Genomic DNA, 14,011 nt, shown 5'->3' with positions numbered 1-14,011 from the left:
CACACATACATTACACACACACCACCAGACACCAAACTCACATTACACATGCCCTACCCATATACCACTCATACTACACAAACAACCACACAACACACACAAAAGACACAAACACATGTATCTCACTAACGTACAGCATACATATAACCAAGACACAAGAAACACACAACACTCATACAACACACACACCACACATGTAATACCACAGACACACATTTCACACATAAATATATTACCTACACACCAGGCATACACACCACACAGTCACACATAAAACATACCCAACACACATACCACACATATACCACACATAGAGTAGACACAAACACAAATACTGCACATACAACACTCACACCCTGCATACACCACCACACACAAAAAAACACTTCATACATACCCAACACACACACCATACACATTACACATACTAACTCACTCCACACACACAACACTCACAAAATGCATAAACCACATACCAACTCAAGACATATACCACATTATTGTCACATAAAGATCACACATTTAACACACACACATCACACAATAACACCACACATTCACAACATACACAAAACACACATACCACACAAACACACACACTAAAAAAATCATGGAAACATTAACCAAAAGAGAGCTGGGAATGGCTGTATTAATATCAGACTAAATTAGTTGTATTAATATCAGACTAAATTGACTTTAGCATGATAGCACATATATAATCCAAACTTTTGTTGTGGAAGTTTGTCAAAAGCTTTTTGAAATTGAAGTGATTTTCTTCTTTATCCATATATTTGCTCCTACAAGTTCTAAGAAAACATAAGGTTTTATTGCCACTTATATAAACACATCCTTCTATTAAATCATGCTTCCTATATATTCAAATTTCTATTCTCTGCGTGTGGCACAGAATTCTGCTTTTTAGCATTTTACAAACTGCATTAAAATATAGATTTTTTCCCTTGAGTTGAGATTTATAGATTTAAAAAAAAAATTTTTTTTTAATGTTTATTTTGAGGAAGAGAGAGACAGAGTGCAAGCAGGGAAGCAGCAGAGAGAGAGGGAGACACAGAATCCGGAGCAGGCTCCAGGCTCTGAGGTGTCAGCATAGAGCCTGACACGGGGCATAGAGCCACGAACCATGAGATCATGACCTGAGCCGAAGTTGGATGCTTAACTGACTGAGCCACCCAGGTGCCCCAAGGTTTATAGATATTAAGCTAGAGAAAAAACACACAGAATTCAAGACAGCTGTTAATATTTCTTAAAGAACTTGTAGAGGTGCCTGGGTGACTCAGTTGGTTAAGCATCCAACTTCGGCTCAGGTCATGATCTCACGGTTCATGAGTTAGAGCCCTACATTGGACTCTGAGCTCACAGTGCAAAGCCAGCCTAGGATTCTCTCTCCCCATCTCTCTCTCTCCCCTTCCCCACTTGTGCACGTGCTCTCTCTCTCTCTCTCTCTCAAAATAAAGGAATAAACTTAAAAAAAAAAAAAAGGAATAGTCTGAAAAACTTTAGTCAAATATGTTTTTAATTTAATGAACTATTAATTTTCATTAGGAGTGAAATTATCTCCGTTTCCAAAACCCTAAAACCTTATTTCAAGTAAATAACTCTAGAGATTTAATAAGAGGTAGAAATTAAGAAATATGAAAAAATATCTACAATCTACAAAGACTAGTCTTGGTCTTAGAACATATCAGTAACTTAAATGTACATAACACTTCTCAGATTTTAAAGGCATTTTCTATACATTGCAGTATTTGATTCTTTCAAGAACCCTTGCCAGATGGCAGAGTAAGTACCGTTACTCCCATTTTACACATTAAGAATCAATGGCTCATCAAAGACAAAGTGAGTCCCCAGGCAAGATGACTAATAAGTTTCAGAGTTGGGCTCTTCTGATTCGAGGTCCATTGGCATTTCCTAAATCTCACAGTGCCACTAGAGACATAACTGTAAGGCACAATTATGCTCTTCTCCTTTTGTAATTTACAAAGCAATAATAGGGAGAGCTACAGAGAAAGAATGTTCAGGTGGCTGAATCAGATTCTTAAGGGGATCTTCAATAGTATAAGACTATGGTGAGAGACTATTCATCTTAACTGCTACTTCTAGATACCTTTAAAAATCCATTCTCTACCAAGAAGTGTTTCTTTTTTTCTAAAAAGTGAAAGAAGGTAAAGAGGTAGAAGGAGGACTAAGGAAGTAGAGGATTTTTACTTCTGTTTCAAGCCTTTTTCTGAAAAATCTTTAGCCTTTTCAAAAATTATTTTAAAAAAAATTTTTTTAATGTTTATTTTTTGAGAAAGAGTGAGAGTGCAGAGGGGCAGAAAGAGAGGGAGACACAGTATCTAAAGCAGGCTCCAGGCTCCAAGCTGTCAGCACAGAGCCCAATGTGGGGCTTGAACTCACAAACCGCGAGATCATGACCTGATCTGAAGGTGAATGCTTAACAGATTAAGCCACCCAGTTGCCCCCCAAAACTACTTTTTGATTAATACTTTTTGGTATTAAATTTGAACCTATTCTAAAAATACAGGCAAACTGTCAGAGAATGGTGAGTCAAATGTACTTGCATTCTTACTGAGGTCATTTCCAGTACAGTAAGGAGAGCTTAGCTTATATTATGATTTTAAAATAGTCTGCAAATTAATAATAAGTTCATACACAAACGCCATTCAAAACACCTGGTCATATCAAGTTAACATCTGTTATACGTTAATTTCTCTTTTTTAGATGATGGGGCACCTGGGTTGCTCAGTTAAGCGTCTGACTTTGGCTCAGGTTATGATCTCACTGTCCCTGGGTTCAAGCCCCGCATCAGGCTCTGTGATGACATCTCAGAGCCTGGAGCTTGCTCTGGATTCTGTGTCTCCCTCTCTCTCTGTCCCTCCCCTGCTCACACTCTGTCTCTCTCTCAAAATGAATAAACATTAAAAAAAAATTTTTTTTTTTAATTCTCTTTTTTAGCTGAAGTGATGAGTGGGCAGTGAAAAAGTTTTTTAAAAGAAGAAAAAATAGGGGCATCTGGGTGGCTCAGTCAGTTAAGCGTCCAACTTTGGCCCAGGTCATGATCTCACAGTTCGTGAGTTTGAGCTCCATATCAGGCTCTATGCTGACAGCTTGGAGCCTGGAGCCTGCTTCGGATTCTGTGTCTCCCTCTCTCTCTGCCCCTCCCCAGCTCATGCTCGCACTCTGTCTCTGTCAAAAATAAATAAACTTAAAAAAAAAAAAAGAAAGAAAGAAAAAATAAAGAAAAAAAAGAAAAAATAATTCTTAATAAATTACATCAAATAAAATATCCTGATGTATGATGAATTGTGTTAACAACATATTAGCAATACAAACTACCTTACTGCTTTAAAAAAGAAAAAAAAATCATTAAGAAAGAAGTTTCTCAACTTAAACAACTCCCACTTATTTTGGCACACATTATTTTTACATTGACTGAAAAATTTTTTCAGAATAACTTACCATTCTTTAATAGTTACTTCTCTAATCCCTTCTCCAATGTCTGAGAGTTTGAATTGAACAACTTGTCCTTGCAGAGCTTCAAAGAAAAATGAAAAATGATTTCATTAAATATGTAATATACTTCTAATAGATGCTTTTATGGCTAAAATTAGAAAATATTCTCAAGCAGAAGCAGAAACCGTTGCATTTCACAGATAAAAAAGTGTTTCATAATTTTTAAAAGCATAATTGTCATTCATAACCATCAAAGATTTAAATAAATTATTCAGTATCACAGACCTACTGATATTGTCACAGCACTTACATTTTCCAACTTCCAAAATAATGTTCCTTTACAAGGGTATAGAAGGCCCGACTAGCTGGATAGCCTTGTTTTCTGTTATTAAACTGTAATAATCACTAGTGTCCCACTCTTAGATCTCTTCTGACTTCATATAACTATTCTCATTTTTAGTGGCTAATGATCAGGCGTACACATCTAGAAAACCTGATGAAAAATTTCTCTGTCCACCATGTTCTGCCAACTTATCATTAAATTTCAGTCCTCTTTCCATTTTTCATCCCTTTTTGAATTTCTACCCCCCACTTGTGTAACAATTAGATACAAATGATACTTTATGGTAATTATTCCCAAGAGAAAGTATTTCTGGTCAACAACCTATGTTCCTCTCACTTTTCCACGGTAACATGTGACTCTGAATGGATTCCAGAGTGCTCCTCTAGGGGGCACCTGGGGGGCTCAGTCAGTTAAGCCTCTGGCTCTGGCTCAGGTCATGATCTCATAGGTCATGAGTTGGAGCCCTGTGTCAAGCTCTGTGCTGACAGCTCAGAGCCTGGAGCCTGCTTCAGATTCTGTCTCTGTCGCTCTTTGCCCCTCCCCACTCGCACTCTGTCTCTCTCTCTCTCTCTCTCAAATATAAGTAAACATTAAAAAATCTTTTTTAAAAAGTGCTCCTCTATCTTCAGACTGCTGTTAATTAAAATTGCTTATAAAACACACAACAAGCTGATTAAGGTAGTAAAACTTTCTTCAATAAATATGAGGAGTCAGTTAATGGTTAAGAAATACAAATACATTTCTGATATAGAGGTATTAGGTACCTCTTGTTTCCTCTCTATCTAGCAAGTTGGGTCCTCTCACAGCCTGCTGCTCGTAGTATAAACTGGAACCTCTCTGAAAAAATAGTTTGGTGTTAAGTATCAAAAGCTTAAAGAAAAAAAAAAAAAAGAGTGTGCCTGGATGGCTCAGTTGGTTAAGTGTCCAACTTGGGCTCAGGTCATGATCTCACGGTTCACAAGTTCAAGCCCTGCATTGGTCTCTGTGCTGACAGCTCAGAGCTTGGAGCCTGCTTCAGATTCTGTGTCTCCCTCCCTCTCTGCCCCTCCTCCCCCCCCCACCCCCCATCTCTCAAAAATAAATAAACATCAAAAAAAGGAAAGTCCTTCTCTTTGACTCAATAAGCAATTCTGCTTTTAAGACTTTTTCCCCCATGAGGAAACAATTAAGATAGGTACAAAAAGATTTATGCTCAATAATAGCTTTCATAGAGTTAAAATGAAGACTTGGAATATCAATGTAAGTCACTGAAAAATGACAAGTAAATATACTATGGTACTTCTATACAAAACAATATTATGCAAGGAACAACATGTGCAAGAAGAACATGGAAATATAGTGCACAGTATGGTTAGGGAACAACACACAGCTCCATATGGCTGAAGATAGTATATGTGGCAAGAAGTCAGTCCAGATTTAAAAAGACTTTCTTCGTGGTGCCTGGATGGCTCATTTAGTTAAGCATCTGACTCATTTCAGCTCAGGTCATGATCTCACGGTTTGTGAAATCTCTCTTTCTCCTTTGCCCCTCCCCTGCTCACACATGCACTGTCTCTCTCAAAATAAATAAATAAACTTAAAAAAAAAAAAAAGACTTTCTTTGCCATGCCAAGGTGAGGTGTCTGGAATTTATCCTAAAGGTAATCAGGAGCCAGTTGTAAGTAAAATATGGTCATAAATTTTTTGCAGCTGCTCCCATAAGACATAGAGTCTGATTCACCACAACTTAAATCTATGCTGGCCTGTCACTTGCTTGGACAATAGAATATAGCAGAAATGAAGTTGTACAAATTCTGGAGCCTAGACCTCAAAGGACCTCGCAGCATCTTCTACCTTCTCCCTCTTGGAATACTGCCTTGAGATCCCTGAGTAAGGAAGTCTACTGGAGGATGAAAGGCTATATGGAGAAGAAATGACAGGCCCCACCTGAAAACCAGCACCACTGTCAGACATGTATGTGAGACCATCTTAGACCTTCCAGCCCAGATGATCCTCCAGCTGAAGACAGCCATATTATGAGTTCAGTGAAACCAGCAGAGGAAGCACCCAGGTAACCCTGAGAATACTGAGAAATAATAACTCATTGTTGCTTTAAGCCATGAAGTTGTAGACAGGGTTATTATTCAGGCATAATAAATCAATAGGGCATACCATCTGCAATTTCAGATCTGTAACCTGAGATCTGTAATTTTGGAAACAAATGTCTCTGGCAGGAATGTGGTGGATAGGGTTGGGGAAGGAGTGACAGACAAAGCAGTTAGGAGGCTACTACAGGTAAGAAACTGAAGTATGGAACTTAATATATTTATATATTTTCAAAGCTGTCTAAAAAAGAGAAGACAAATTTAAAAATCATGTAAGATGTAAAATTAATAGATTTAGGTAACCAATTTGATATGAAACAGGAATCAGGAAGACTTCAGGTTTCTAGCTTGAATATTCACTTAGTGAGGGGATATAGGAAAAGAATATATATCCAGAGCATCAAAACAGTGCCTTGGCAGATAGTAGGTGATCAATAAATATCTGTGTTAAATGGATTTATTCTCACAACAATACAATGACTTAGATACTATGATTAATCCCATATTACAAATGATGAAATAGAAAGAAATTAAGTAATTTGCTTAAAGTTACACAGCTAGTAGGAGTTTCCACTTGAATGGCTTCTATCTTCTGTGAGAAGACAAAAGATCAACTTTTAAAATAAAAATCTGAGCCTGGATGGCTCAGTTGGTTGAGCGTCTGACTCTTGATTTCGGCTTAGGTCATGACCTCAGGGTTGTGAGACCAAGCCCCTTGTTGGGCTCCATACTGGGTGTGAAGCCTGCTTAAGATTCTCTCTCTGTCTCTGTCTCTGTCTCTGTTTTTCTCTCTTTCTCTCTCTCTCCCCCTCCCCCCCGCCTACACCTCTCCTACACACATGTGTGTGCATGCACATGCTCTCTCTCTCAAAATAATAAAAATAAAAATAAAATAAATAAATAAATATTTTTAAAAAGCGGTGAAGATATCTTCGGGTATATAAGCGGGTTTATATATCTTTGGATGTTGTGAAAGATGACCTGTAAAAGGCATGGAAAGACTGACTGATCTCAGGGGCTGGGTCTGCCTGGAATTTCCCCAGTTTTCATTGCGAGCACAGACTAAGGCACCAAGTATCTGTCAAAAGCTTAACGATATAACAAAAGTCTAGGGTTATCAAAGTTCTAAACAGAACATCAGGAAAAAAAAGTTTTAATGTGCTTGCCAAATCTAATACCTAAAGCCTCAAATTCTTTACAGAGGGTAGAAAAACGGGACAAAGGTAATTAAATGGTAAAAGTCAGGGATCTTTCTATTCAGAAGCACCTTGGGCTGGTTTTATCACACAATCTTAACACAACAGACTGAGGTAAGTGTTCCATCCAACCAACAATATAGTGACAATACAAGGATACAATCTGTTAAGTCAACAATTTACCTGGCTATTGCACTTAGCTGAGTCAGATGACAAAGAACAGGTGGCCCAAGACAATCCATTCCCCACATTTGAAGACACAAGCATTAAGGGAAAGATGTGAAAGGGGTGAGGGGGCACAAAAAAAAAAAAAAAGAAGAAAAGGACAGATTCGGGGAGAGCAAGGAGGCTCAGGCTAGACAGAAAAGGTTAACTTTTTTTTTACTTTGATAAGTCTTCAATTACTTTTTAAAAAGTTCTGGGTAAGATACAAAACCTTATTTCATATGGGCTATTTTGAGATCATACTTACCAGCAGTTGTTTTCAGCAACTGATGTGGATGACTGTACTTGAATGAAGGATAACCAAAGAAACACACATATTTTGGCTTCAAAACATGAACATTACTACAGGTTTGAAAGTAGCGAACACAAATCTAAAGATGAGAAAACAAAAAAGTAAAAGCTTTTATGAATGTTCTCGACGGCTTTTCTCTGTAAGTATATATTCAGTTTCAAGTTTATTCTAAAGGTAGAACAGTCATTATCAAAATACAAACAATATGAAAGTATCTAGGCCAAAATCTGAACTGGCCAAAACCTGGTGTCAGGGACAGTCAAGTTTATTAAGATAGGTTATTTTTTAAGTACTGTATGTCTGTTCGAGAAATCAAAGGAATTTAAACCCCAGAACCCAAAGAACATTTTGTTGTTCTTTTATTTAGTAAAATTATATCCCTGGAGTCAGATTTATTTATGTGCTTATGATCCTTGCCTAAAATTTCTTATAAAAGTAAAGAAATTTTAACATATTCTGTACAAACACATTGTAAGTACAGTTGAGTCAGTAAAGACTTCCTAAAATAAAACTTAAAAGAATTCAAAACTGACTTTTAGTATCTAAAGACACTGAAAAATATATGTAGTGCTGTATGGAAAGGTTTTCTTACTGGAATTTATGGATGACTCTTTAGATGCAACTATTTTATAGAATATCCTAGAATAATGCATGACAATATATAATAGAAATAAGTGTGCCTGAATCTATTTGACTTGATATCTTAAAACCTAGGTGTTTGAAATGTAGACTATTTTATTTTGAAAGTTAATATTTCAATGTTATTAATACCTGGTTAACTATATCACACTTTTAAATGTAATGTATAGAAATTTTTAACCTCCTTAATGTATCTGAGAATATTGTCATGTATTTCAAATTTTTTTATTAATGTAGGAGAGAGTTACTTTTACTTAAAAAAATTACTTTATTATCATGTACTTTATATTTTAGTGATTAGCCCTTAAAATTTTTAAATTTGTAATACATATATGTTATGTATTGTAGCCATATTATAATATGAATTTATAAATAAGAATTTTGTTCTTTTTCTGACACCAAATAATATAAAAACAAATATTTGGTTTACTAATAGGAATAATATATTTAAATTATTATGTGATATTTCACCTTAATTTCCAAGATGTTACTCATTTCTGAAGGCAAAGAAAAACTAAAGATCCCCTTCCTAAAACACAAATAATCTTAAATCATGCATCTTAGTTTTACTTTAAGAGCTAATCCAAAAGCAACTAATCTTTATAATATCTATATTTTATTCTTATTAAAATTAACATTGAATTAACATTCAAACCTAACTGAAATTGATAGCTTAAAACATAGCAGATAGTGGAAGAATGCTCTTTTCCAAACCCCCATTTTCTATGTCCATACTTTCTACTTCAACTCCCATAACCGTGGCTCTTGGTCAACAACAAAATCAAAATTAAATAAATTTAATTTTGGGCGAGTAAATGGATGTTTTGAATTATACAGGTTCACCTTGATTTTAAAAAAATATTTCTTTTAAAAATAACCTTTGAAAGAAAATTAGACTATTAGAAGGTCCTACCTTCAACAACACAAGTTTTATTGAAGAACTACTAATCAGGCAAAGGAGGGACAAACTACCAAATGTTTACTGAATGCCTACTATGTGCTGGGTACTTTACAGGTCTTTAAATGCATCACCTTCCTTTTATCTCATAGTTACCTTCTGGAATAGGCACATTAGCCCTCTTTAACACAAGAGAAACGAATGATCAGAGAGGTAAAGTGATTTGTCCAAGGTCCTATAGCAAACAAATGGCAAAATTCAGCTCTGAAACCAAGTAAATTTGACTCCAAAGCTGAGGCTCTTTCTATCACACACTGTAACACACTGTTATACGTAGGAGAAATAATCTCTGCTTTGAACTTATAACTTAGCTGAAACAACACACACACACACACACACACACACACACACACACACACCACTTGCATGGGCATGTATGCTCTTGTTTTTTGTAGTAAGTATCGGCAGCAGGTGTTAGAAGAGTTTAAGAATAGAGTCTTTTGTGTTTTGTTTTGATTTTTCAAGTTGGTTTGACCTAGGAAGGCTTCTTGGAGGAAGAGTTGAAGTGGACCTTGCATCATAAGTATTAATAAATAAAGAGCAGAAATGCACTTTAAGGCAGAGGAAACAGCATAAAGAAAGGAACTGCCGCAGGAACTTGTCTCCCGGGGCAGAGTGGCTTGACCAAATTTATAAAAGGGAGCAGCGTAAGTGGCTCAAGGACCAAATTACTGATGACTGTAAATGTCAGGATAAGGAGTTTGAACTCATATACTATAGGTTATTGAAGAAAAAGAACTAAGAAATTAATCTAGTTGCAGTTTATTGATTAGATTATAACAGGTAAAGCCAAGTAAGAGAGGAAAAAGAAAGTAGAATAGTATTTGAGGCATGAAAGAACAGGCTCCTGAAGTGATTTACAGTGGAAAAAGAGAAAGCAACGTAAGTGCAACAGGCATTATGCGATAAGTAGCAACTAAATGGATTAAGAGAAGGCTAAAAAACATTAGTGAAGCTGCTGAATGGAAAGATAAAAAAGCAATAGGAGGGAGAAAGAGAAAAAATAGTTTTTCAAGCTGAAAAAGACATTTTTCCTGGAAACAAAATATAAAAAAAATAGGAGATGAAAGGAAATAAATAACAGTTGTTTATTGAGCAGTTGTTGAGCACTCCCAAAAACAGGGATTGTGCTGGGCTTGGGAATTCAAAGCTAAGTAGGCTACAGAATATAGTCCCTGAATTCAAGTTGCTTCATTACAGGAAGACAGACAAAATAGAAAAATTCAGGGTTAATTTAGTATAGGTTAATCAAGAGTCAAATGCATGATGCATAGGTAGATTAGAGAACAAAATAGATGTTAATTCCTTCTCTTATGGAAAGTACAGTCCACACCTTCAAAGATAAAGACAAGGACATAGGTGATTATGACATAGTGTTATAATAGGAGAAATAGAGTATTAAAGGAACACAAAGGAGGGAGAAAGTAAAGATCTAAGGGATGAGTAGGAGTAATCCAGGTGATGAGGTGTGTTAGCAGATGAGGCCATAGGGAAGGAAGGCAAGAGTCTTTAAAGCAGAGGAAATACACGTGCAAAGATCTGGAGTCTGGAGTCGAGAGAGAGCAGTGTGCTCAATTAACTTAAGTTCAATATAGTTCCAGTGTAGTTTAGTATGGGGTAAGGGTGAGGGAAGTGTCAGAGTGGGGGTTGGGATGGGTAAGTTTCAGCAAAAATGAAGCCAGAGAGATTTGGAAAGGTCCAGATCATAAATTGCCTCACAGTCTTTTAAATTTTGGACATTTTGCTTAGGGCAGTTTTAAGTGAGGAAATGACATTCTCAAATTTGTGTCTTACTTTTTAAGATCATCCTAGCTACACTATGGAGAATGGGTTGGAGAGCCACCAGATTGGAGGCAGAAAGTCCAATTAATCCTTATCCTGGACAGATCAGGATAGCAGCAGTTGGGGGCAAGGCGGAGAATTACAACTAAATTTGGGAGATTTACAGGCTAGAATCAAAAGAGAAACAGGTCTGAGAGTTTAGTTCTGGAACCTAGAATCCTATGTGCCACTGAGGCATTACGGCAGAACTGTGATGCGGCTAAGTGCTAGCTCCTTCAAGACTCCGGATGTTAACAGTGGCCATGTAACATAGTCCTGATCAATGAGTCTGAATGGTACCACCCCTTCCTCCTTCCTGCCCTGAGTACGAAGTTGTAGAAGCTCTCTTGTAACCATGAAAAAGGGCAAACTTGCTGAAATGACAACCTTGATAAATATGAGCCACTTAACCAATACCAGCTTCCATCTAACTTCGGGATGCATAGATACTTAATTTCCCATTTATTGGCTGGGTTTTTATCACTTGCAGCTGAAAAATACTTAATATGTAGGCAATTGGAGATTTCCAGGACAGTAGAATATATATGAGTCTGGAGTAGAGCTGGCTTGAAGACTGGGGAACTTTAGGAATCATCAGCACATACATGGCAACTAAATTCAAATAAGTAGCTGAAATAGTCCAGGAAGTGCCAAAAGTGCTGAGGGCCAAAGTCAGAGCCTTTAGAAACACCAATACATATTTAAAGTTATTCTCTTTTTTTTTTTTTTTTAATGTTTATTTATTTTTGAGACAGAGAGAGACAGAGCATGAACGGGGGAGGGTCAGAGAGAGAGGGAGACACAGAATCGGAAGCAGGCTCCAGGCTCTGAGCCATCAGCCCAGAGCCCGACGCGGGGCTCGAACTCGCAGACCGTGAGATCGTGACCTGAGCTGAAGTCGGACGCTTAACCGACTGAGCCACCCAGGCGCCCCAAAACACCAATACATATTTAAAAGTTGGGCAGGAGGGGCGCCTGGGTGGCGCAGTCGGTTAAGCGTGCGACTTCAGCTCAGGTCACGATCTCGCGGTCCGTGGGTTCGAGCCCCGCGTTGGGCTCTGGGCTGATGGCTCGGAGCCTGGAGCCTGCTTCCGATTCTGTGTCTCCCTCTCTCTCTGCCCCTCCCCCATTCATGCTGTGTCTCTCTCTGTCTCAAAAATAAATAAACGTTAAAAAAAAATTAAAAAAAAAAAGGTTGGGCAGGAAAACAGGAGATTGGGATGAAGTGGAAAACATATAGAAGAAAAATATTGGGAAGCTGGTGTTACAGAAGCCAAACAAGGAGAACTCTCAAAAGGAGGCCAATACCTAGCAAGGTACAAATTTCAAGTTACACGGTATCCTCTGAGAACTCCTTTCAGACCCCCATCCCCCCTCCTATGTGTTCCTGTAACTCTATAATGTCCCATCATAGCACTTCTCAAGCTGTTATAATTGCTTGTTTGTGTCTCTCTCTTTCCTCTGTCTTTCCACCACAAGGCTGTAATTAATCTGGGACCACAGGGGTCCTATTCATATTTGCATCCCTAGTGGCTGCACAGTACCTGGTACACAGCAGGCTCTTGACAAATTTTGTAAAATCGGGGTTTGATCACTGTAAGATCTTAGGGAAGAGGAGTCCCAGAAAGAAAAACCCTACGCAGATAGGATAAAACACTATGATTACTAGGATGTTAGGTGTTTGGTGCTAAAGGGTTGTTGAAAGGGAGGAACTTCAGGGAAGATGGTGGTGGGTCGTAGCTCTGGTGATAAAAAGGTTGGAAAGATACGTGGCGCAGACACAACAGAGAAATACAGGTCCACAAAATAAAGCTTAAGCCTCTGCTCCTCGGAGGCAAGGGCCCATGGTGTTATGCTTTGCTTCATGGGTCTCTTCCTCTAGACTATAAATTCTCTGAGGCAGGGGTCGTGTTGTCAGTGTTTGGCAGAATGGGTGTCCAATAAATGCTTAATGATATATATCTGCATATCCCCAGCGCCTATCACAATGCCCAGCACCTAAACAGTGCTCAATAAAAGGCTAACGGGCGAAAGGCTAGATGAGCCTGGGTGTAGACAAAGCTGGAACGCGACCGAGTGGCGAAAGAAGCATGGCCAGGTAAGGCTGGGAGTGGGTCTCCAGACCGGTCTGCTCACCACCTTCTCTGCCCTTCATTTAGCATACATCCTTTTACCTCTCCGTCATGCGTGCCCTTTCCGCGTGGCACTCGGAGGACAAAGTAACACACCTCCCCGGGAATACTCCCGACACATTATCCCTTCCTGAACTCAACTCAAACCAAACCGCTTACCAGCCGCCGAGCATTCCGGCTCCAGGTTCCCAGCACTCGCACTGCGGCCATCTTACCCGGAAATGACAAGTGCACCGCGGTTGTTAGACTTGTCTCGGAGGTTGTTAGACATGTCGACCTATCCGGAGCCGGGAAACGCACCTCCCCCTGAGCGGCCAATGGAGAGGGAAGGAACGAGCCTCCCACCGGACAGCCAACCAGGGGGCGGGGCGGGGCCTGAGATAAACACTAGGGGGTGGAGAGTCCCGCGTGGAGGTAAAAGAGCATGCTGGAGGGGAAAGAAGTGGGGAGGAGTCAACTCAAAGTTAATTTCAGGGACAAAGTTGGGCAAGGCATTGCTGTGCTTACCAACGATCATCTTTTGAGTCCATAAAGTGGAAATAGAATGTTAAGGGAACACAAAGGAAGGGCACTTGTTGGAGAGAGTTATGGTGGAGGGATGAATTAGAAAATATCTGCTTTCAGCTTGTATTATAACCGCCTTGGTTACAGAAAATGGGACATTTCTATACTCGGTGGCAAGGCTCTGTGCCACTGATTGAGTCACAAATCTATGCTGGAATACTATCTAGTGATTGATACTTCTTACTCCCACTGAGTGTTCTTGATTAATGAAATTGCTTTTTCAATGTCCCCCCCCCCCCAGAAGATAAAGTTTATCCTACTGTCTAAAATAAAGATACCAACACTA

The 14,011-nt window shown here is 38.6% G+C and overlaps 1 protein-coding gene across 2 annotated transcripts in view; it reads right to left on the bottom strand.

Annotated features, from left to right (window-relative positions):
• DBT (dihydrolipoamide branched chain transacylase E2) overlaps positions 1 to 13,446 on the bottom strand; it is a 54,433-nt gene extending 40,987 nt beyond the window's left edge. Inside the window, exons 1-3 of one of the 2 annotated variants that reach the window (XM_058716421.1) lie at positions 13,321 to 13,446; positions 7,567 to 7,690; positions 3,478 to 3,553 (exon numbers count right to left, since the gene is read on the bottom strand). In XM_058716421.1, the coding sequence (XP_058572404.1) occupies positions 3,478 to 3,553; positions 7,567 to 7,690; positions 13,321 to 13,371 (251 nt within the window). In that variant the 5' untranslated portion in view covers positions 13,372 to 13,446. Of the gene's footprint in view, positions 1 to 3,477; positions 3,554 to 7,566; positions 7,691 to 13,320 lie in introns of those variants that run through there. The other variant, XM_058716423.1, reaches the window with a different exon arrangement.
• Between the last annotated feature and the right edge of the window lie 565 nt (positions 13,447 to 14,011).

The sequence above is a fragment of the Neofelis nebulosa genome, chromosome 2 (assembly GCF_028018385.1).
Source record: "Neofelis nebulosa isolate mNeoNeb1 chromosome 2, mNeoNeb1.pri, whole genome shotgun sequence".
In the NCBI taxonomy this organism is placed as follows: domain Eukaryota; kingdom Metazoa; phylum Chordata; class Mammalia; order Carnivora; family Felidae; genus Neofelis; species Neofelis nebulosa.
This window is presented reverse-complemented; position numbering and strand designations above follow the sequence as displayed.